Source organism: Acanthisitta chloris, unplaced genomic scaffold (genome assembly GCF_000695815.1).
Source record: "Acanthisitta chloris isolate BGI_N310 unplaced genomic scaffold, ASM69581v1 scaffold9414, whole genome shotgun sequence".
Classification (NCBI taxonomy): Eukaryota; Metazoa; Chordata; class Aves; order Passeriformes; family Acanthisittidae; genus Acanthisitta; species Acanthisitta chloris.
This window is the reverse complement of record NW_008668736.1, coordinates 80,337-106,527: the sequence shown is the minus strand read 5'-3', so window position 1 is coordinate 106,527 and position 26,191 is coordinate 80,337. Positions and strand designations below refer to the sequence as shown.

Genomic DNA, 26,191 nt, shown 5'->3' with positions numbered 1-26,191 from the left:
CTGTTTTAGACTGCTGGTTATGTCTGTGGCTGTTCAGATATTAGTGAAAGTTATCAAATTATTTTAGTTTGAGGATCTTGACTTGTGAATCTTAATCTTTGCTTCTACAGAAATTAATATCTCAAAAATTAAGTAAAAGCAATGAAAATAAAGGGCAAAAGAAGAGAAAGCTGGGATTTAAGCAGTGAAATGGGGTAAATCTTTTCCAGGGCTTTATTGAACAGAAGGCTATTAAAGCTAATTCCACTCGGGACCTGAAAGGAAAATCCAACATGAAGTGGAATATTTCTAGCTCAATGTTAGAATAGTATCTTGGGGCCTAGGAACAGATCCTGCATTCTATGGTCTTTTTGAGTCCAGGCTGCCTGTGGGTAACATTAGTGTTCAAATTACTTGAGTCATCTTACCAGATATGAACTATGAGTACCTCACAGCCACTATCATATTTCCTAGTTTTTCATCCCTTTTTTCTTTCTGTATTCTGACAGCAATTTTCTAGGAATTTAAGGACCACTTCAAGCATAATCTTAATCTAGTTTCCCCCTATATATTGAAAAACACTAAAAAATTTCCTCTTGCTTCTTTTTGTGGGAAATACCTGAAAATGTACTTTTAAAACAGTATTTCCTGGTTTATCTTTGCACTTTTCTCATTATGCACATTTAAACTTCAAGTAAGTTTAATGCTTGCTTCAAAATACATTATTTTATATTCAAGATGTTTGTCCTGTTAGTCCTATCTTTTTAGTTCCAGCTACATTATCAATGTCATGTTGATATCAAGCAACTACCTCTCTTCCTGTCTTTCACTTTAGTAAGCATGTGAAATAACTTTCCAGCTTCTACTATTCATTAAAATAACAAACGTTATTCTGTACAGCCCAGCATTCAGAGAAGAGTCTCTCATGTCACCATGAATCCACCAGTATGGGTGTCCTGCAGGCAAATATGTCATATAGATATATTAGTCGAAATTACTTGCCTTCTTTGTTATTCATAGCTCCTTTTATTGCTTATCTTGTAGTCATTCATAGTCAGCCTATTAAATCTTGTGGTCTCTTCTAGCATTTTTTTCTCTCCCTCCACCCCCAAAAATGACTGCTCAGTTCTTTTTCATCTATTCTATGCTGAATTTTGTTTCAGTTATTGTTTATCAGATAGGACAGTCTTCAGTTCATTAGTTCTAGGACACATTTACATTATCAAAAACTGTAATTTCTTAGGGTATTCTTAGGCTATGACATTCATCATTTTGTCTTTCTCATAGTTCATTCCCTTTGAAGAAGTCAAGCTCTTTTCCTCCCAAAAGAAATAGAGGCAGGATTGACAAGATACTTACTCCACCATATGCCTAAGAAAAGCAATTGGCACATGTGCAGCTTTGGTGATTTCTGTGCCCTTTCCAGTCAGGGCTTTCTCTAGATCATCCTGTTGCTCAATATCCCACTCCAAATTTCCTTGACTGTTGAATGTGATAGTCAGCATGGCAGCACTACCTGGTATCAGTCCACGCTGCTGCAGCTACTCAGTTTGGGCTTACACAAGATATCATAGCTGGAAGTGTTGAGCTTTACTTGTGCTTTTATTTGTACCCCTCAAATCAGTATCCTGTAGAGAAACACACTAGTTCATACATTGGCTGTCACCTAGTTTAGATTGGGTGACACACACGTGATCTCTATGACAGAGTAATGTTCTCAGAATTCTTATCCCAATTGTTTTAAGAATGGAAATATTAGAAGTTCCTTCCAAATACAGATTTGCTGAACATGTCACTGCATGAAATTCTTTCCCAGCTTACCTGTCTCGGAGCTCAGTGTAGACCCCAAGAACACCACAATATGCGCCATTTGTTTTTTTCACTTAGCCTTTGAGGTTAGTGTTTGTAAGTGAATAAAAGCTGGTTTATGTATATTTTGTGCTGAATGTGAGGTTTATTTCAGGCAGAATTTCTCTTGTTTCACTTAAGGAAACAAAATTTTGCTTCCATATTTTTTTCTCACTTTCATTTTTCTAGTCAGAAAATTTCTAATATCTATATCTTATTTTGGGTAGAATTTCTCAGTTGCTGAAGTATTAGTTTTCTACCAGTGTAACATTTTACTCCTATGAAATATGTGTGCATTGATCAAGAGTTCTTAATATGTTGTTAATTATTTCTGTATATAATTTGAAAGTAGAAGCTGAAAGTTACAGATACATGAAAATATGTTCAGAACATACTGCTGAACTGTAGATAAATGTGCTCTTCTTCATCACATCTTAATAATACAGTGAGGGAAAACATAATGAAAGGAGCATCCTTTAAAATGTCTGAAATGTCTGTGCTGTTTATTCCATATTTAGGAGGACTAGGCAGGAGAGAAGAGTGCCTATTTCATATTATGATGACACAGCCTATACTCCTGAAAGGTATTTTAATTTATATAGTCAAAATAGATAAAGTTGAGTAGTTTTTATGTAGTCTAAATTTTTTAATTGGCCCAAACTAATTATATTGAAATTTACAGTGCCATATTTCTCTAAATAGCAAACAACCAATCTCCATAGTTTTAAATACCTCATTTTCTTTTAGCCCTCCATTAATTTGACTTTGGATTTTTTAAGCGTTATTCTTAACTTGAAAAATTTCTTATTCATTAGATGTGGGAGGAGAACTCAGTAGTACAGTGGAGCTTAGGTACAACTGAAGGGTTTTTTCTCCACTTAACTGCACCAGAATTCTAGTGGCTAACCTTTTCAGTCACTAGGATTGATTATAGGACAATTAAGAACCCTCAATTTTATTCTTTCAGTAACCTGAGTCACTTAAAAGGTGCTCAGCTTTTAACATGTTGCTGCTCATGTTGGCTTAAAAAAGGACTAAGCCAGGGCCTTCAAATTGATTTTGGGTGCTTGTTGTGCTAGGATCCAAAGTACTATTGTTCTTCCTAAATTCTGATATACATATAATGTATCACAGTTACCATAATATTGCTAAAATCTGATATGTAATCTGAAGAGTTTTGGAGTGTCCCTAGAAATAGTTATTTGAGAACAACTTTTCACGTTTAAAGAGCTAGTCAAAGTCCAAAACCAAGGAAATCTGAAGAAGAAAGCAAATTGATGGTCCCCTCCCTTTGTACAGTTAGTTATTTTTTATATTTCCCTGTCCATTTTTAAGTCAGTGTCTGACTTTTGCCTACAGGATGGGGACCAGGTAAGGCAGGGATTATTTCCTAGTAGCAAAAAAGATTTGGATTATATTTGCTTACTCTGAATAAATAGTCATACTTAAGAAAAAAATAAAGTGCACTGCAATTTTAAAACCTTACTTATGTATTTATAGTGTATGTAATAAGGTACTTTTACCAAAAAATTTTAAAATACCAGCAAACTGGAGAGACTGGCTTCAGTTTCAAGGATAAGGATGATCAGGGAAAGTGTAAAGATATACCTGTCATATATCTCCATCTTTATTCTAATTTAGATTAATCTGAATCTAATCTAAAACTAAATTGGATTAAATTAAAGTGACTTTGTCATTGATCTGGCTACAAATCCTATAAAAAAATGCCATTCCCCATAGCATCCAGTTTGACATAGAAGAAATAATGAGATATGTTTCACCCCATATGTTTTTTCCCCCAACATAATGACGGGGAGATGTGAGGTTATTACGTTTGTAAACATATTGCAAAACTTCAGATTCTGAATATGGGAAGTTTGGAAAAAACCAGTCATGCAAAAAATACTGCTGTGATTCCCAAAAACAGATTCATGAAAACCCTTGGATCAGTGTTTTCAAGAGCCATTAAAAAGTTCATCCTGCAGTCTTTGGTTAGGATTTTCAGTATATACAAAGGAATATTTATATGCAAATTGACAATATAGTTGTCCATTGATCTTTTCTGAAAATCCCTGCCTTGCTTCTCACTCACTGTCATGTAGAAATCAATGATTAATGAAACTTTAGGTGTTACAAGGCTTTACCCAAGCAAGGTCCTGAAAATATAAAACACCAGAGATCCAGCTGAGACTCCTTAACTGAATGTTGGATGACTTCTATCTATTTTTAATATACTGGAGTAATGGCACATAAACAGTTTAGCCCTTGATTTCTTAAAGTAGCTTTTTTGTCCCCTGACTACCTTAGATAAAATACTTCTACGTGTGTTTTGTGTGGTCTTCAACTGATTTGTTGAAATGATGCTGCAAATGTTTAGGTAGCCCATATTCAGTACCTGGAAGAATAATACAAATATAAAATTTAATTACCTTTCATTGTTTGGTCTGATTGAAGTGAGTTTTCTTCTGCTTTGTAAATAACTGTAAAAACCGACTACCCTACCAAATGGAAAAAAAAAATATGAAAAGTCATATATTTGAAGTTAAAAGCAGTATTTTAAACTATAGATGCATATAATGCTGTTTTTATTAGTTATATCAGCACAATTACTTTTTAATTATTCCACTAACTCAACAGCCATTGACAACATGAAGACTTTTATGTATAAAATGATAAGGGATCAGTTAGTCTTTATGGAACTGAAATTCATGGCTAAACTGCTGAAAAGACTAACTGTGAACTACAGAAAGAATTACATCAGGAAACATCTGTCCCCCACACTCCATAATGTTCTTGGTGCTTAGTTTTTAAAAATACAGTTTTGTTCATACCTGAGAGAAAATATGAAATGTACAAATTATTTGGAAACATTTGGAAATCTTCCCTTTTTATTGAGCAGGGATCATGTCATATGAATTAGAGTGTTATTAATAATACATATGTTTCTGTATAACATTTCTTTATTTTAACTGCATTGTAAAGGTGGTACAATGGTGCAAGTTCATGGGCAGATCATGTAGTCAATGGTTCAGCTGAAAAACATGGGTAAGTAAAGAGTGTAGTGTTACAGATAAAGTTAAATGTATTTTGAATCTTTATAATGAGTTCATTTATAGTTTTACCAAAGTTATTCCTGATAAATGTATTTTTCTTGATGTCTTTCTTGACTCTGAACTAAGACACTTACGTTCTAGTCTTTTCCAAGATTAAACTGTTTTATTCAGTTACAAATAGAAAAAGAATATTAACTAGGTGCAAACTATTTTTAAAAGATGCTCTCACTGTTCATGGCTGCTTTAATGAAAAAGGGCTTTTTGACTGATAATACGTGGCTGCTTCGTAGGTTTGAGGAATGTGTCTTTCAGACCTAATACTTTTTACTTTTAGAAATCATTCCAGTTCTAGCTGTCTAGCCTATCTTCCTGTGTGATTGATGCATAACCCGTGCAAAGTGCTGTGTGCCTTAAAATCTTTAGTTCTTCCCAGTTGTAGCTGGCTTCTGAGCACACAGATTTTCCTTGCTATTAGTTCTTTGACTTTACTGCTTCCACCTCATTTTCTTCTTGTCTTGCAAGAATTTTCTTTACTTACTTTGTGAATGTGAACAGAGCAGTACATAAGTGACTGTCAAATTGAAACAGAAAAAAATCTGATAAAAACCAGAATTAATCCTTCAGTATTTTAATGCAAGTTTCTTCTCTAGAGAGGAAAGGTTTGTGAGGGTCTTTTGGTTCAACATTAGTGCAGCTGCAGACACTTACTTGAGTCCATATTTCTTCCCTAGCTTTTGAACCAGAGTGCCACTGTTAGCTGGCTCTTCAATTTCAAGTGTTTAGAGCATACATTTAATTTGTGATTATGACAAGGGCAATGCTTCTTACTTCTTCCTGGAAACAGCACAAGTGTACAGAAAATGAACAGCACTTAAAGGCTGGAGAGTACTTAGTGTAAACAAAGCTTTTTTATTTGCTTTTGATAGTCACATGAAACAGTCCTGGTTTACTTCACTTGTCTTACATTTAATACTGGATAGATGCTAACGCAAGTAAATATCAGGAAAAAAATTAGATTTGTAACTTGAAAAAGAAACGTACTTGTTCCTACTCTCTGTTGCCATTTAAGTGTAACTCCAAAAAGATTTGGAAAAAGAAGTAAAAGATCAAAACATTTGTTGTGAACCAGTATGATTTTTAGGTCAACCGTAAGATGTAGAACATGCTTTAATAGAATGAAGAGTACTGAAACAGATCAGATTCTGTTAAGATTGTTGGATTTAGAGAATACCTTCAACAGAAACAGAATGCTATTTTTCTCATTCCTAATTTAAGAACTTAAAAGGTAATAAAGTCTTACATAGCTTCTTCTCTTGGAATGATCTGATTGAAATCCTGGGCTCATCAAGTGGCAGGACCTCTTGTTGACTTCAGTGAGGTCAGCATTACAGGTCTGTTGCCAGAGTTAAGAAGACAAATAAACACATAGTTGCAGTATGTAAAAGTAAATGGCTTTATACAGTAAACTGCATAGTTGCAGCCTTGGTTGTGATCATTTCCTTATTAAGTTTCTGCCATATTACTAGTCTTTATAATGTCACTGGAGAAAAAGGTGGCAACTATGTATGTGTGCCATGTCAAAACAAAGTTCTATTTAAGATTTGAGAGGAAAAAGTCACAAAAGCCATCAAGAACCAAATACTTTTCAATTTTTGTGCCGCGATGGAGAGACGGGACGCAGCTTGATGCAAGCAACATGTCCGTTTATTGTTGTTTTTCACAGATCCTTATAGTCCCTTTGCTTAGCATATTCCCTGCTGATTGGCTTGTTCAAAACATTAGGTGTGTACCAACTGGTCAACCTAAGGCACAACAACTTGTTTACCCCAGCAACATCCCAACTGGGGGCTGGTGAGCCAGCACGCAGGCGCCTTCTGTTCAGGGGTCCCATCTCCACACCTACTCCTCCCAAGGCCCTCAGGCAACAAGTCCGAACACATCCCCTGACTAGCCCAGACATGCTGGAGCCTTGCTGAATGCAGCCAGGCCACTCCCCACATTTTTGCACTTAGTACTGCACTGGGCAAAGGCATATGTAACTACATGTCTAACTTTAAAGCTACAGCTAATTAAATTGGGTACTCTATAGTCTTAAGTCCTCTGCTGAACTGCATTTGAACATTTAAGCCCTACTAGGAAATTCTCTCATTGCTTCCCTCTTGAACTTCTCTGTGCATTGTCTTATGTACCACTATAGTTCCGTCATGGAATACACATTCATTAAAACCCTTGGTCGTTCTTGTCATTGCTTATGGATTATGAAAGAACTTGAGTGGGTGAAATATTGTGTTCCGAAATGGGAAAAATGTGGAATGAATTTATTATATAAAGCTGAAACACTTATACTTTGGAATATTCCTAACATTTTTATGGAAGTTTAGATTATTATCTGTAGAGAAATCACTGCAGTATATTCAGTTATAAAACCAAGCTGGGCAAAGGAAGGGAAACGACTTCAGCTCTCATCTTTGAGAATTTTGAATTCCCAGCTTTTGAATGCTAATCAGCTTTATCATGATCTTCAGTGAGTCATCTCATGAACATAGAGATATGTATTCTTGCAGTGTGATTCTTTAATATGTGTCAGTTGAGGGTGTGTGTTAAAGATGCCAAAAGTTAGAAGTAAGTAGTTGGCAAAGTACAAGATACTCTATAAAGAAACTGGCTATATAAGTGAAAATATACATTACAAGTACCAGGAACAATAATATAAAACACTTAACATATTACATTATTAGAAAAATCTGGGTAAGTCTCTCAGACTTTTAAATTAGTAGAGAAACATTTCATATCATAAATGCTGAATAAAAATACGATAAATTAACATTTATTAGTGCAAGCTACATAAGTTGGTAAGACATAAGGCAACCTAGGTGTTCCTTGCAGTTGTTAGTTCACTCTGTATAAGGAAATGGAAGTCTGCAAGGTTCATTTTTAAAGAAATTATCTTTGCGTACAATACTGGAAACTGATTCTTAAACTAGTTAAAGTTAACTAGATAAGTGGAATTAGCAGTATTGTTATTAGCTCATTTGCTGTGGTTGCACTCATTTGAATGCAATTGCAGATAGTGTTACCTGGAAGTAAAGAAGCCTCTTTCTCAAAAGCATTCACCACTTCTTTTTATTTAATGTTGATATTTTCTATGAAGAACAAATTACTCACATATTTTACTATTTTACATCAAATGTACATGTTGTTTTTGTATTGCTCAAAAATATACAAAATTAATTAGGTCTGATTTTACAGAGAAAGAGGATATGAAATATTTCATCACACCATTTCAAGCTTGATTGTTCCAGGATTTATGTTGCTTCATGGTTTTATTGATATTTGATTGTAATAGCTAGTATAAACCTCTGACTGCATCCATAGAATCATAAACTAACTTGGGTTGAGTTTCTGTAGCTGTAGCAGTGTGAAGCACACACATTATGCCTGAGATTGCAGCCGAGTGCTCTGTCTGCTTAGCTGAGTCAGCAAGTAGAAAAGTAGTTCAGACACTGGCATGTTACAGTGTAATCCTGCTTATCACTATCAGTATATACCTGTTTTATATATATATATATATGTACATATATATATGTATATGCACAACCCCAGTGTCATGTGCATGTTAATAGATCATGAGTGTATGTATGTGTATGTATATATGTGTGTATATGTATATATTGCATATATTAAAAACATGGTAGAATATCTTGCTTTTTCTCCTTTTTGTTTTATAGGAGTACCTAAAATTGTTACATTCATGGCTTTTAAAAACCATAGCAGCAACATAATTTTGTATTAAGCTTCTTTATAGGTATAGATGAGTGATTTATTTTGATTAGACATCCCATTTTCCATTGCAATATTTGTGACTCAAATTTCAGTTTGCTTTGTACTAGAAATCTCAGTTTTTGGTAGACATGCATATCTGTGTTATGCTAACAGAGGATCTTGTGTCTGTGACTAAACAGCAAAGTTCCTATAGCTAGTAGAAGAATAACATGTCCAAGGATTGAAATCCAGCAGCCATCCACAGACACTGACAGGTATTGCCCTTGTATGCTGGAGTTTGAAATTTTAATTAGAATAATTGTAATTAGAAAATGTATTGTTGCATTTTTCCTGTTCTGTGCTTGGCATTTCTAGATGAAAAAAGATGCACTAGGAGCTGAACTGTAGTGTACTGTAATCCTACAGCAATTCTATTTTTATTTCTTCAGTGTTTTGTTACAAGAAAAACCTAGTAGTGAAATTGTGATTGGCATGATCTTATACCTTGCACACAGTAAAATAATTTCATGTGGCCTTATAAATTTTTTTCAGTTATTTCGGGGAAAAAAAAGCTTTCATTTGTTTCCTAAGCTATTACAATTGCTTACTGTTGTAAAACATTCATCTTTTATAAAGCTTTCTCTATACAGAAGTTTAGATCAACAAGTACATTCATTTATAAAAATTCTTTTTATTCATTGAGAAAAGTAACAAATCTGAATAATTAAAAATTAGAAATGGTTATTTTCTGCATTGGGAAAAGTGTTAGCTTTTGAAATTTCCTGAAAATGTATCTAGAACAATGCAGGTAAATCAGTAGATCAAATTAAAGTGGTAGCAACTTTGGTTAGATACTGTAGTAACTAGACTTCACAGTGGTACCTAAAAAATATGGGATTCTAATTCTAGTGTTTGATGGGTTGGGAATATAAAGTTAGATTGTGAATACTCACAGAGCTTTCTGTGTAATGACATACAGAGAACTCAAACAGTCTCGTAGAGATAGGTGCGCTTGATTTAGAAGCAAACACTTTCTGCTGTACTTTTTCCGATTTTAACCGGGGACTAGGCCATCTACCTTGCATGTTTTCCTTTCCAAAGGCAGAAGCATGCCACAATAGGCAATACTAAATGGAGGAGGTCATTATTTGACATGTCATTAATTGCATTTTCATAATGGAAAGTCTGTTAGTAAAGATAAACAGAACTACTGTTCATTAAAATATCATATGGATGTTGAATGGTTTAATAGAAGCATATTTCCCTCTTTAAAAATCAGTAGTTCATATATGATTTATAATGAGAAAAAAGGAAAGCTTCAACTAAATAATTTCAGAGCATAAGTCTTTAAGAATGTTATCTGAAAAGTTATGAACATCTGGTTTTAATTTAACTTCCTCTCCATGCTTATGGCTGGATCATGATATTAATGCATAGTTGTATATGGTGGTTAGGGGTTGAGCTTCACTGCCCAGCCAGGTTATTGGAATGAAGAATTTTCTCTAAATTTTTCTATGAATTTTTCAGTTTATTTCTGAAGAGAGGGATCATGTAGTTCATGTGCTTCCTCTTAAAATGACAAAAATGAGGATGAAGAACAGACATTAAAACTATCTGTTGAATTGTTCTTTATATGTGTATGATGTAAAACCACAAAGTGAAGCTTTCAAATGGAAGAATGTCCACTTGAAATAGCCCTCCATTTGCTGTAGTGGTTATTTACAGGATTGCAGCATGCAGCCTGGGACTTGAGGGTAACAACTTAGTTTTACCACAGGATTCAACTTAGTCTTCAAATCCTTCAGTCTACAAAACAACAGCTATGCCAAAGCTTCAAACAGAAAGGTTCACTGCCAAATTCCACATTTTCCTTCCCTTTTGTGAACTTCTGGTTGGTTTTCCACATAAAGTAAATTCCAGCTGCAGATTGCAGCAAACTGAATATTTATATTTACTATTGAATATGAAGTTTCTGAGGCCTTTATCTGATACCATAGTGGTTAGCTACACTGGCTCCACGATGCGCCGCAGAATACAAAACTTGCACACTAAGCCATTAGTATTGATACTAAAGGTAAAAATGCCTCTCTGCCCTCTAATATAGGCAGCGGGTCCATCCCTGACATCCTAAAATTTACTTTTAGGTCTAATGGCCTAAAGAAAATGAGGCCGTAAGAGTAACAAATGAAGACTCCTAACTTCTCATGAAGTGTTTATGAGAATCATGTGATTGCTGCTCTCCTGTTTCAACTGGCAGTTGGAAGGAGAGAAAAATAGAAAATGGAATAATACCTCTTACCATATTGCCCAGACCCTGCTGCCATGTGCTCCAGCAGTCCCTCACTCTTTGCCAGGAAAAAAGGTGTCCTAGCTCTGTGTGTGTGACAGACCCAAAGAATAAAGTCTCTGTGGGTTCACTAATCTTCTTAAATATGTGGGCAAACAAGATAGGGGTGGGTTTTCTGGACCTTGGTCATATTATCTTTTGTAATTTTGTTGAAATTAGGAATATTTTTCCTTGGAATTTAGTCCCACAATTGAAGAATGTATTCCATGGTCATTTTTTAACCATCATGCAGATGGCTGACACTTTTCTCACTTTCCATAGCTCTGAACCCTCTCTTAAACAGTTCTATCAACTAAACGACATTCCAATCAAAGCTAAGGTTGTGTTTCTTTGTCTATTAACAATGTAAAAGAAGCGAGACAGTGGATGTTTTTGCTGATGAAGCTTCCCATTCAGAAACAGAACTGGTAGAAGAAGAAGTGAGGTAATTTTGTTGTGGTTTTGTGCCAGGCTCATTGTACTTTTCCTCCAATCTTTAGTGCCTTAGCTTATAATTATCATTATGTGTCTCACTGTGGTGTGTTCGCTTGTTAGGAGCTTATAGATGTAGGTTCATGATGTATGGTATTATTCTGAATCTGTCTGTGGCAATTCCTTCATATGCTCTGGGAGTGTAATTATGACCTCATGGAAGGCCTGAAGAGACGTTGCTTTTAATGAGTGTTTCAAAAACCCATTCTGCATAGTTAACCATGGTAGAGACAACTATACTCTTTTTCAATATGCTTTTTAGAAATAAAATGCTGTTACTAACATAAAACTCTTCAGGCTGTGTGGTATGCCTCTCTCTTTTTTGATACTAATTAAAATTCAACTTCTTGTTACACTTAATCACCATCCAACCACTCTTTGTAATAACTGACTTCATTGTAAAATGCATGACTTTGCTCAAGGAAAAGTCCTGAAGGGTACACATTCCCCATTTGTATTCTGTAGCTGTTCAGTTACTCAAGGAAAGCTGGGAGGACTGTGAATTTAATAAGTAGCTCCATTAGGGTATGGATTTTACTTTTTAAATTGCCTTTATTTAATGTATTTTAGGATATTGCTAGCAAATATTGCTCCTTGCAAACAGATCAATTACATTGTAAAAAAAGGTGGGACTTGATTAGTTTCTGAAAGTAATGACCTGATTGATTGGCTTAGATACCAGAAGACTAGACTGCTTGATCAAGAAATTCTTGTTTACTTAGTTTAATTTCTCCCCATTGCATCTATAACAATAAATTTTTCCGCTGTTATTTTGGTACAGCTGTGGGTTAGATTTTTTTCAATTACAAACCAATCTTTTTCTAGTTGTTGGATCCTCTGCAAGTACTAATGATGTAGATTTTCATCTGATTACAGTCCAAGCACCACATATGAATCTGTCACTATAGCCTAGCCTATATTTTGACAGACATCCTGAGTCTAATAATAGCTAACAGTGCTATGTGGTAATTATAACATCTAGAATGTGCACTTTCCTACAAACAAGACTGCTACCTCTAGAGATAATGCAATCTATAAAAACCTACTCATAGGAGGAATAATACACAATTAAATTGTGCAATTAAATGAGTCCTTAGCTTTAGTGAGACTTAATATTATGTCGGCTATTCATTTCTTCCCAGGTTGATGTATCAATTGACAAAATAGCAATATTTTAACCCAGAAATCGTCAGGAAACAGACTATTGCATGGATAGTCATTACTGAGACATTGGAAACATTTCAGCCCATTTATCAAGAGTATGGAGCAAGTCAAATCATACATGTATAAAACCCCTGTATGTTCTCAAGAAGTTAACTCTGAAAATTTACTCCCCCCAAAAATGTACAAAAATGACTTGCTCCAAACCAGTATCATGCAACATATTTTATAATTAATAGAAAAGTCAAAGTTCAACTGAGCTGCTTTTTGACTAACATTACAGGAATTGTGAAGCAGCAGATAGACAGCCATATCAAAGATCCAGATCAACAGAGCAACGTCCTATGCTAGAGCGGACCAACTCCCGCTCCCGATCCACAGAGCGTCCTGACTCAAACCTCATCAGGTCGATGCCTTCATTAATGACTGGAAGATCTGCCCCTCCTTCACCTGCCTTACCGAGGTGAAACAGACAAATCAATCAGACTAATCCCCTTCTGCCCTACCAGCTCACCATTTTATTTTCCTAGTAGCTAATTGGTATCGCGTCATCCTTAGCTGATCACTAGTAGCAATAGATACTAACCCTTTCGGTGCCAACACACCATTTATATTCTACTCTGGATATAATGGTGTGGCTGTCATTGCAAATTGTTTGCTAACAGTATTTAACTACATTTGTTTATGATTTCTCATTTGTCAGGAGTCCTGGATGATTTCCCACATAAAGCACCTCATAACTACCATATTCTTCTCTTACAGAATGAGAAATTATTTGTGTTCATCAGACATTACTTATGGAACAACCATCATAACATCAAACGAAACTATTTTTTTTTAAAAAAAAAAGTTTCTTTAGATGGACTGTACTAACTTTGTTTCTTAATTACCATTTTAACCACCATTTTCTCTGACTACATTTAACTGTGCCATAGTCTGTATTGTTCCTGTTTGAGTGTCACTGATTGATACTTTGAGGATATCTATTCATTATTCTTAACTTAAATAAACATAATACAATAAAAAGATGAGTACATTTTGGTCTAGCTGATGTTCAGCAAAGTCTCTCCTTATTTCGGAACTACAGAATACATTCTTTTGTTTTCTGAAAGTTACAGTTAGTAACATCTAATCCCCAGTGAGAGTCAGAGTCAAATATCAGTGTCTTTTCTCAGTTTATTACTCTTTAGACAAATCCCTGTAATCTCATTGCCACTCAAAGGTAATTTAAGCAAATACAAGTGGAGTAAAGACAACTGAATTTGACTCGTGGATAAATTTATGTGTATGTGAGTATAATATCCATATGCACATGAATATACACACAACACATTTTCTGGTTTGTGCTAAGAACCATCTTACAGATGTTCAGCCTTAGTTTGGCTTCTTTTTCATGAAGAGATTTCTCTTTTTAATCAGGTCTTTTTCTGAAAAGAGATAATAGTTTCACTCTGGGACTGCAAGGGTCCCAAGTGATGTAAAGTCTGCTTAGTCATGTTATCAGTTCTTGATGATAATTAAGGATGAATTTGTCTTTTAATAGCTGTGGTTTGTTTTGATATGTGTCTCATAGGTCACATCCTCGAACTGGTTCTGTTCAGACAAGTCCATCAAGTACTCCAGTAGTAGGGCGAAGGGGCAGGCAGTTACCGCAGCTCCCACCAAAGGGGACGTTGGAGAGAAGTAAGTGTATGGTTTTCTCCTTAATTACCTTGCCAAGGTGCTTGTGAAGGTTGATTATATTTATCATTTTTCTTTTGGCATTACAGTTGAAATCTCTTGAGGTTTTGTTTACAGAATTAGGATTTGATAGTACTGTATTGTATTTTGTACTGTGTTTTCTTCTGTAATGTTTTAATATCTACAATGCTTAGACTGAGATAAATCGTCAGTAGTACAATACACGTGAACCAAGGTGGACAATTAGCATGATCCCATTCCTTTTGAACTCAATTGTCATTAACAGGCACAGGAAATGATCTTTTATATGTTGTTTAGTGATAAAATTCAGGCTCTTTGGGGAGTCAGGAGCATAGCTGATCACTTGTGGAGTGTATTACAGATTGCTAATACAAAACCTCTGCATCTTGAAACAGGAAGATCAAGAAAAGAGGTAATAATCCTTAAAATAGGAAAGGTCAGAATGATATTTCATGATTCATGTTTTACTGGTACTGTAATTGTGCTTATCTTTAATGTCTTATAAAAGCACTGGTCAATGGACACATTTTCTAAAATGTTTAGAAACAGGAATATAACACATTTTTTTGTAGCGAATATATTTTCACCCTTCCACTTCTAATAACTGTATGTGCTGTGCAAAATCAGTCTAAATGGCCATATACATCTTTTTTATATCTTTTTTTTTAATCCTTCTTAACACATATATTGTATCTTTTATAAAACTTCTGTTGTTTTTAACCCCTGTGCTTTGGTTCCTTTTTTTTTGTTTGTTTGTTTGTTTTGTTTCTGTGACTTTCCCTAGACAATGGAGACAAGGAGATAGAATCTTATGAAGGTCTGTACATAAAGAGGGGCTTGTTTTTCACCTGAAAGCCTTTTCGAGAGGCTGGGTAGGGGAAAATAAACCCAACTGCAATTGATGTTACTTGATTGCACAGATGTAGTTAGTAGTATTGTCATAATTATTTAGTCTATATTTTTAGACCTGTGGCTCATAAATTGTACAGGGTTCTTCATGAAGAAAAGACAGCATAAATAATACTATCTACATATGATTGTCATTAGAAAAGTGCCTACACATTTACCCATTTTTAAAGACAGATAATTTATGCTATGACAAATAAGAACCTAGCCTAGCCTATGTATGTATGTACCTTTCCAGGGTTAGCAGATGTTCAGGCACATATTTAAATATAAACATTTTAAACTATTTGACATGTTTAATCATAGCCATGCATTCAATCAGAACAATGTTTCTATTGCAAATATGCTACAGGGGGATACTTTTCCTTATATTTTATACTATTAACCATTTCATTTACTTAGTAGCAAGCCACAAGATATCAATTGCAGTCCTTGGTTATACCACTGAGGGTCTTTATGTAGTATTACTGTATCTCTCTCATCAGACTTTTTAATTTGGTGTTTGCAGTGTTTATTTCCATTCTGGAAACAAAACTTCATGAAAAGAAAACTCTTGTTTTCTCAGATCATCACCCTAGTATATTCATTTATTTGTCGTCTTATGTGTGGTGAATTGCTTATATGAAATACAGTCTAGATATGCCAGGAAATAATTACCTAAAATCACATGTTGTTTGCTGTCATTGGTGTATATGCTTTTGTTTTACCACTCTTCCCTGCTCTTTGCTTAGTATATGTATTTAGACTGTGAGCTCCTTAGGACAGCAATTGTGAAGTACTGCTTATTTTTACTATGTTTGATTAGAGAGGGTAGCAGTCTTATTTACATCATAGGTTCTATAGAGAGAAATGTAATAAACACAATAAAATAATTATTTTTTATAGGAGGGCTAGAATTGTTTGCTCTGGTAAGTACTTCTGGGACTTGAGGAACTCTATTCATTTTTCCTTGAAGTCTGAGTAATATTTTCCTTTACCTCTGTCTAAAGTAGTCTTTTGGAAAATATGGGTTATGAAAAGTTGCCAGATCCACAGATGTTTGAGTTTTAATATACAATCAAAGCATCATTGGTGACTCAAGATACTGTAACTAAACACGTTTCACTTTGAATTTACACATATAAAGATATTAAACACTGTTAAAAACATAATCTTTCATAAACTAGTCTATATAATTTTCTGTCATGAGTTATGAACTCATATTCTAATAACAATAGAGTTTTTCTTTGTGGCTTTTTCTATCCTACTTTAGGATTTTCTAATAATTTTCTTCAAGGCGAGTAATAATTTTCCTTAAAAGGAACAGTGCTCTGCAAGAAGAACAGATTACCTAACTTTTGTCAGATACAGCACATAATGAAGATTAATAGTCTTTTTACTGTGGAGAACTGAATTTTACAAAAAGTTATTTTAAGCAAATGAAATGCCAGTTATAAAACCTGAAATTTAGTAGTCTATTGCAGAAGGAGTTTATGTTATTATTTAAAAAATAAAGCATCAAGTAAAACTGAAAATTTTTCTAACATTTAGATGTTTGATTAGAATCAATGTGTTGCTATACACCCTGGTGACAATCAGAAGGGTTGTCTGTTGTTGGGAAGGCTATATGACCATACTAGATGATGTTATTGTCAAAGAGTTGTCCTTTCTGCTCTTACAGAAGCATATAGTTGACTCAAATGAGAGGCATTTCTGTGCTGCATGGAACCAGGATGTGAAGGTTAACCTTTCTCTATTTTGAAATCAAGGATTTAACTGTTGAGCAGACTAAGCTAAAATCATACTGAAGAAAAGAGTTAGTAAAAGATAGATTATAGAGAAAGATGAATTGGAATTCATTTCAGTTTTGTAAAAGAGAAAAAGGAAAAATGAAAATTTAGTCTGCACACATCTGAATAATCTGTATTTGCTACAGGGTTGAAACTGCATACCTTTTCTTAAAATGTAATAGAAGTGCTGGAACTCAAGTAGAAATAAGGGAGTAATTTGCTGATGAAGATATTTTTAAATATAGTGCAGCACTCAGTAGAATGTGGAATATGGTGTGCTTATGGCTGTGTGACTAGAAATGGAAGGGAAGGAATCTACAAGCGAAAAAACACCTCTGGGTAACTGCTTTCCAAATTATGATCAGAATTAAAATACATTAATTTGGGTTAGATTTAATTCCATGAACTGTGTTATGTGGTTAAACATTTTTGATCCAGGACATGTAGGTGTCCCCAGAATACTTTATTTCGAAATTCTGAAATAGCTGCAGAGGTTAGTTTTGAGGAAATCTAGCTGTGAGTAGCAATGAACAGCCATTCCTATTGGTAGTGTATTGATCTATGCATCTTTTTCTAGTGCCCCACATGCTCAGTAGGAGAACATAGAATATCCTTAGTTGTGTTGCATTTACAGTCTTTTTTGGTCATGATATTTTGACTAATTCCTTATCTTCCCACTGCTGTGTTGCTGCCAGTATCAGACTGGCCTGTTCAGAAGAAAGATTGAGTATTTCTGAAGCGCATGTCATTGTCTTATTTACCCAGAATATACCATAAGCATGTAGACAGTTTGGGTTTTGCTTTAGGCTGTATTAGTTTAGTGTATTTTCATGTTAGATGAGTGGGAAATAGTTCTGAAAAGAAGTCTGGAACCACTTAAGGTTTTACTGGATTTTCACTACTGAAATGTCAGAAGACTTTTTTTTAGCTGAACTTTTGCTTGTATATTTTTTAATTATTCTAGGGATAGAGCAATTGTAATAAACATTTGTAGAAAAACAGTAGTATTAAACTGAACTTGTTGCAGCAGTGCAATGTTTACTGACTCTTAAATGTTCTGTATTATTGCCACTATAGACAGTAAGTGAATACTGCAATATTTATAGTTATTAATGACTAATGTGATATTTTTCAGTTATATGTGGCTATGATGGATTTCTTTTTTCTTACTCACTTTGGCAGAAGGATGAAATCCATGACTTCTTGCTGCTAATTACAATGGAACACCATAAAGTGCTCTTGCACGTATTCAGTACTCACCCTATCAGGTTTTTGTTAATTACTAATCATAGAGTATTTTTTCCTTACACAGATTTTTCTGTTTCCTCTTAGAAATAAACACAGCCCTTCCTTTCTTCATTCCTACAAAAAACCCTGACTAACCAACCATCCGACCAACCACAAAAGCTAGAAAATAATGTCAGGCCAAACAAATTAAATAAAACCTTTAAGTATGACAATGAAGTGCTCAGAAATTTAACAAATAGCAGTGCTCAGTGAGGATTTTACCTTCTCTTTAGGCTCTTTGGTGAAGACTTTAATTACATGATCTCATCATAATCTTGTGTCTTGGGAAAGTTATTTCAGAGGCTGTTAAAGCTGATATTGATGCTGATTAACTGGCCTCTCTTAACTTTCAAGTTTGGGTGATCTTGTTCCAGAATAAATTTATCTATGAATGGAGTTAATAGGAATACTTGATTAGGTTTATTCAGGGATAGGAAGCAACTCTAAGTCCAGTTTTTATATGCCTCAGATACCATTTCAAATCTTAAAAAGAAAATCTCTATACTGTTAATGTATTGTTGTTACAACTCATGTAGTATGGAGTGCAAGTTCCTGAGGCATTCTGATAGGAAAACACAGATCCTATTGACAAACACATCCTGTTTGTTTTAAGCGGTTTTCTCTCATTCAGAACATAATTTCTTTGTTAAATAAGACATAGCTTTGCAAAATGAAAAGGAATTTTATTGTGCTTTCCAGTGCCCTACCATAGTTTGATGGGAGACAGAGAGTGATTATTATAATCGAATTGCAGGGAACCTGGATTTACACTGGTCATAATTCTATCATACTCTATCAGATGTGATTTTGCAGGTTTTAAAAAATATATGATATATGGGTATTTTGTTTTGTCAAAGACGATTGATCACCTGTATATAATACAGGAGAGGAACCTGAATTACCTTCAGCTTGGCTATGAGTTTGATGGCTTAGTCAAACACAGCAATCTAAAAAATGAAGGTGCATAGCTTTGCCCCACCCCTTTTTTTGTATGGATACTTCTGTGATACTGTGTGATGTTAGACACGTTCGTGATTTCACAACGTAACTTGCGGTGTATGTTCTTGACAGAAAAGTAAGAGAAAGGCTTAGTTAAAATGAGTAACAAGGCTTCCTTAGGATACTGCCTGAATCTACCTTGGGGTTTTGATCTCAGCTAGGAATTAGGAAAAACACACCTTTGGGTTTTAGTTATAGATGCTTAGTTCACTTTCCTGGGAAGCAGCAGAGCCCTCAGCCCCTGAAGAATATTGAAATATTTTATTTGCATTGGTATGATTTCCATAGAAAAATGTTACCTATAACACAGGGCTTAAGGTGCTTACTTGAAAGGTGCTGACCTTTCAAGGGAAGTAATGGTTTATAATTTTCTCTTGCATGGGCAAAAGGAGGAATTAAACAGCTTTATGCTATTTGAAGGTTTTACTGTCTAGGTCTGAGACTACAAGGGCATAAAGAAAAGTGAGTAAGGAGTCATACAGCTGTGCTAATAGCAGCCATTGTTTGTTGATGGATCAGGATACCAACATGACAAAAAAATTTTTATTCAGTTCTACTGGAATAAATTTTTTAAAGTCTTAGGCACATCTTCTATACATTTGTTTCTATGAGAGAAGAAGGTTTTACTGTCTAGGTCTGAGACTACAAGGGCATAAAGAAAAGTGAGTAAGGAGTCATACAGCTGTGCTAATAGCAGCCATTGTTTGTTGATGGATCAGGATACCAACATGACAAAAAAATTTTTATTCAGTTCTACTGGAATAAATTTTTTAAAGTCTTAGGCACATCTTCTATACATTTGTTTCTATGAGAGAAGGTTAACTGTATATGTCCCTGCTTGAACATTTTAATTGGAATTTTCAATGTCATGATTTCAATTGGATTTTCAGTCATGATTTTATCATGAAATTAGAGAGCAGAAATAGCTCATCAAATTACTTGACTTCGGGTTTAGCTAACATGCAATAGTAATTTAAAAACTACTTGTTCTAGCAGGTTATTATTAATAGGGAGATAAATTTAGGTTATAATCAATGCCATTGCAATGGAAACTAATCTTGGCATAAATTTCTGCTCTCATTACTTGTATAGTACATAAGCCTATACAAGTAATGAGAGAACTGGAAAAAATTCTGGGAACAGAGAACACAAAATATAAATAAGTAATCAAAATGTGAACATTGAAAAACTACAGTATATTGCATCACATCAAAACTTAATGAATAACTGACATGTAAATTAAAGCAGGCATATGCTACATCAGTTATTCAGCTCAACACTCTTCAATTTCATTAGTGTTGTTACCCAGATGAGCTTTGTTGCAAAAAAAAAGTTATAGTTCTTTAACAATGGCATAAAAAATATATTTGTGTTTCTTACTTCTAATGGTATTTTCATCGCTGTTTCCAACTATTTCAGTGTTCCTTGTATGTAGATATGCTTTAGGCATACTGGTGGAAAAGTGTTTTTCTTTCTGCATTCTAACTGCTCTGAAATCCAGGTAAAAAGCATATTATCTGGCAAATCAAGCATATTTTTTCCAAGCTGGAAAAGCATTTGCCTTGTTTCTTCTGCACTTATTAAGGTACCGAGTATGACCACTAACTTATGTTTTATACATTATTTTAAATATGTTGTTTGAGAATGGAGGCTTGGACTTTTATTCCGACAAGAATTAAAGCAAGGCCAAGCAGAAGATGCTTTTAAACCAATTATCTACCAATATTTGTACATTTTCTCTGCTTTGGTACTTATTGTCTGCTTTCCAGTACTTCAAAATTTAGTAAGAAATTGGCAGCAAGGGACCATATGGGCTGCACATGGGCATCATTACTTGCAGAAGGATCTCACTGGAGTGAACTAGGGATAATAATGAAAATTAGCACAAGGATTTATTTATTCTGTAATTCGCAAAAAAAATAATTTATGCCACAGACTGAGGGTTTGTATGTTATTTTGAATGTCTTTTGTTTGATGTTTATCTTTTATTTGAACAGCTTGTAACAAAGCATGCATGTTTTTGTCTTGCTTTTTCCTCTCTGTCATACCTTGCTTATACAAATGCAGCAGGAGATGAAGAAAACAAGAATACTGGAGTTCAGGAGGCAGAGGTCAAGGCAGGTCTGTCTGACCACAAGTGCCTATCTCCTTTAGATACGTTTTCCCCATGGACTGTAGGGAAGCTTTAACAGCCAGCTCAAAAATGTATTAAGAGTAAAAATCCAGACAATATTGATATCATTTTATGAAAGAACAAGACAAACAAATTCATTGTAGCATAGTTTATTTAGCAGTTGTGAATTCTTAAAATAATCCAACCTGAAAAAAAGGTCAATTAACTTTAAAATTTTTTAGCCCTCTTCTCTTCATGACAGTACTTTGTCACTGTGCTCAAGTAACAGACTTACCAGGTCTGGGTGGACACCCCTTAGATATGGTACTCTGAAATTTGCATTGATAATTTTTAGAAGCAGAGAAGTAAATGTTATTGTATCATGACAATTTTTATTCCTTAGTTTGTGTCAGCAGACTGATTACGCTGAACTAAAGTAGTAGGAAACTGCATTACATGGAAATACTGTGATTATTTTGTATAATATCTCTCCTCTTACTTGGGTGATAGGTCAGTTGGTAGTGTGATTGAAACTGATAGATGATGATCTAATAAAACAGATGCAAATATTTTTTCTACTCAAATGCTATGTAATTAAAACTTTAATATCAAAAAACACACCATACAGATTCAAAGATATGCAGAGATCTTAAGATTTTTTTCAATCTTTTTTCTGTTCTTAAGTTCCTTTCTCAAAGGAAGAATCATAAAAGCATAAATTTGCATTTACATGCACTGTTAATAGGTTACATTCTGTTATCTATGTTAATAATTGTCAATGTGGTGGGAGAATGGTACAAAAAAATGATGAGCTGAGCAAGAAACACAGTACTCCCTGGTAGGAACAATTCCTAGCATATATAAGTAAGCCTAAAATGCTAAATGCTGCTTAAAAGCATAAGCACCTGAATCCCATGCCCTGAACGCTACTCCCATTGTTATTTAAGAGAAGAAAATATGGATTACTATTTTCTTCTGCAAAACTGTGTCAGGAATCATTACTTGTTCAAAAATCTGGATGCTAGAGTAATTTCAAAAATTTGGGAGGTGGAAAGCACAGGTTTATTTTTTTTAATTGTAGTTCTCATTTAAGCATCCAAAGTGCTCTTTAACATCTTTGCCATCCCATTTTTCACTGGAGTACAGTTTATTTTCTTGCTTTTGTTAGAGTTCTGTCTCTGTGGTGTTCAGTGGTGTGTGTACTGTGTGCTGTTCTCTATTTTGTGATAACTCAAGCATAGTGCATGAAGTTGTGCTCACATAGATTGCAACGTATTTGTGTGTGCTTATAGTTACATTGTTCATCATAGTAGCTGTTCCAATTGTTAATCATCATTGTCTGTTTTTAATGTTGTAAAGATTATGAGGAAAAACATCAAACCCCACCCGTTAATGGGCGAAAAGGCAAGTTGATTATGATATTGCTTGTGAATTGTGAGTGCTTGAGAAATTTTACTTATTTTTTGGCCGCATGTGTGTGTGTTTAATTCTACCGGCTCAAAATTACTAAATTCACATATGTTCAATTTCAATGTGTTGTTTTACTTCTTGTATTTAATTATTTTCAGCTGTGGTTTTAAAATATTTCTTGGAATCTAGAGCTTCAGATTTTTGTATTTTTACAGCTAACTGTATTACTGAAGGTACAGTTTGCACTATGCAGATATGTGATCATGTTGGCTATTTAGATCTAGGGGGGATAGTTTCTGTATTTCTGCCCTACAAGGCCAATTACAGTTTGCATACATCTACAAAATTATCAGCATTGTCTTCCACTCTTTACCAGGTCTATATTCTTTTACATCTTGGCTATATATTACAAGTTTGGCATGTTTTAATGTGACTGGCAAAAATGGACTATTTTAATTATCTTATACTAGTAGAGAAAGGCTAATGTTATTAGCAATCATTTCTGTGTCTAGCTCATATTATCTTTGATTTTCTCTTTCAAATGCTGTAGAAACAAGCTTAATTCAAATGTTAACATGGAGATTTAGATTTCTTATCTAAAAAATATAACAAGACAGTTGCAATGAACAACCACAGCTTACTTTGAAGTTTTGAGTTCATGCTTCTAAATTGCTTTGATAATTTTGAAATCTGTTACTATTTTTCCATGTACTTCTAAAACCATATTACCTTTAGACTTTGTCTCATCAATATCTTCTGCCAGCAAATGAAATATCATCTAGATAGTGCCTTGACTTTATTAAAATGTGGTTATTCACTCTTACACTTCCATCTCTACCAGGAGGCCATGTGGGGTATAGACCCAGTTACACTATTAAGGACTATTCCTAGCTGTCTATTCCCTAGAACAACTTAGCAGAGGGAATACAGTTTTGCTTGGGCTAGTTCATTGTGTTGGAAGGAAAACCACATTATTTTTAATATGTCCCTTATTATCAAGTGTAGACAAGACTGAATGAGGTGCCTTTGCAGAGAGGGTGCTGCATCACCAGCCCAGGAGAGCAGTGCACGGAGTAACCTCACCTCCTCTGATGGCTGTGCTGGCATAGTGCTGAATAAATCCAAATGCTAGGAGTCTGCTGCTGTAACTGTAATGCATGCTCATTGCCAGATAGTTCAGTGTCATACTTTTAGGATCTAAATTCCAGTTGTAGTAAATTTGGAGGCTTTTGCCGTGGACTTGACGAGGCTGACAAACCAATAAACAGTGATTTAGTCAGCCTAAATCTTTTTGTTCTGAGTTTATCTTCCATTGCTTCAGCAAAAGCAGTATTTCATATACTTAATTATAGATGTATGTTGCACAATAAACTAAATACTATTAATGTGTATTTAAGATAGTTTGTTTTCATGTTTTTATTAAATTCTCTACAGTGTCCATTTTATGTTTTAGAAGTTTCTTGTGCAGACCTCTTTTACTCCAAAAGAATGATCAGTGCCTAATATTTGATTTCAAATATTTATTAGCAAAATTGCTGTCCTGTTCAAATTTTCCTTAGGTCATTTGCATTTATCTTCCATGTATTTTGTATCACATCTTTTGATCATTTGATCTTGTGAAAAAAGGGTCCAGGTAATTCCATCCTTTACTGTCTTAGTTTAGGGTGCATAGAAGATGTAGTTACCAAAGCCAAATTTTAAGCCTTTCAGGTTATCCATTCCCTCAGTCTTTAGAGTATTTTATAGGATTACACTACAACTTTGTGTATATTATGGGAATCAGGAATGCTTTCCGGTTTTCATCTCTCAGACTGAGATGTGTCTGGAGCCTATTTGTGTCTTCAGTCCATGGCAAGACAAGACCCAGGTCACTGAGTCCTCCCCTTTCTGTGCACTCTGGTTTCCACATGCATGGGAGCCTTTCCACTCTGTGAGCAGTCTGGATGTCTGGAGGAGTAGAATTGTAATTATGCTGTATTCAGCAGAGTTTAGACACAATCTAAAGCATATTAGTGACTGAAGGGCAAACTAGGCAGAATAAAGGGGCCCCAGTTAAAGAGCTGATGACAGATGGACCTGCTTAACTGACTTGCAGTAGGAGTGTTCAAATATGCTTTTCTGAAAAACAAGCATGTGGCTGTCATGCCAAAGGGCACTCTCATCCTGATGGCTGACCTAAGCATCTTCTTCCATCTAAGACCATTTGGATTCCTGGAAATGGGCCTACACTTTCCCTGAACTACTAAACATGACTGCCGTGAGTGTCTTGTGTGCTTTCTGTTCCTCTGGCCCATTTACTCTAGACTTCGCTAAGAGACCACAACAGCTTCTGAATTTTGCATGAAAAATGATACTGAATGTGTTTTATGTGTGCCGTGAGAATACTGAACATATTCATATGTGTTATAAGTACCTAGAGAAATACTACATTTTAATTAAATTCTAGTTCAAGCACAGTTAGGTTTAAATAAGGTATAGACCTGTTCAGACTGTTGTAGGCAGGCATATAACTCCAATCTGCATGCTGGGAAAATAAGGAAATTAAAAAAACCACATCACAACAACACAAAACTGTAGAAGTAAAGTACCCATAAGATTCTCCAGACTGAAGAACCCACATGATTCCTTATGATATAGATGACTATTTCACAAATTTTGCTCTAAAACTACCAGGAAAATATGAGAGCTGAGAAAGGTTCTAGCAACTGACTTGTCCATAAATACCTTCAAATTTGACTTATTTATAAAAAAATGTGAGGTTGCATCTTTCAGAACTATATCACAGTATCAAGTAGCATTGCTAAGACTGGTACGTGACAATGGGATGTTATTTTGTCTGCTAGTCAAACACAGTTTGTCTGGTTACTATTCTAACATTTTATAATTAATGCAGCAAAATAAAACAGGTGTTTTGGTGTGGACAGCATTTGCATGTAAAGATGCATGTAAAATCTGCATGGAAATTTGTGTGTATATTTGAGCAATAAGAAAACATATATGTTGTTAATTAGTAGTAATTGATATTCTGAAGAACCCAGAGCTTTCTGAAGAAACAAATCTGTATTTTTCATCTTTGTGTAAGCCATTTATTGTATTTTCTTTATTGGTTTGTCTTACTGTTTAAAACCACTGACTTATTTTCAGAACCATATTTTGAATGGTATTTTTCTTTTAACATTTTAGAATTGTGCCATAAGCTTCAATCTTAACTGCACTTAAAAAGGGTAGAAAACCTGTGATTGCCTGCAGAGGTTTTTGTGTGTGTGTGAGAGAGAGAGATGTATGGTCATATAGTAATAAATTATCTTTCCACATAGAAAATGTTTGAAGACTTGCTATAAGATTGCACCTTTTTCAGTAGAGATAAAAATAACATGGAAAAAAA

General features: G+C 34.6%; 1 protein-coding gene across 1 annotated transcript in view; it reads left to right on the top strand.

Moving 5' to 3' along the window:
- Positions 1 to 26,191, top strand: part of LOC103800661 (regulating synaptic membrane exocytosis protein 2-like) — a gene marked incomplete at its 5' end in the record, with an annotated part of 148,444 nt that overhangs the window by 52,528 nt on the left and 69,725 nt on the right. The window contains 2 exons of the mRNA XM_009073043.1: positions 12,905 to 13,084; positions 14,195 to 14,304. Coding sequence (XP_009071291.1) covers positions 12,905 to 13,084; positions 14,195 to 14,304 — 290 coding nt within the window. The remainder of the gene's footprint in view (positions 1 to 12,904; positions 13,085 to 14,194; positions 14,305 to 26,191) is intronic.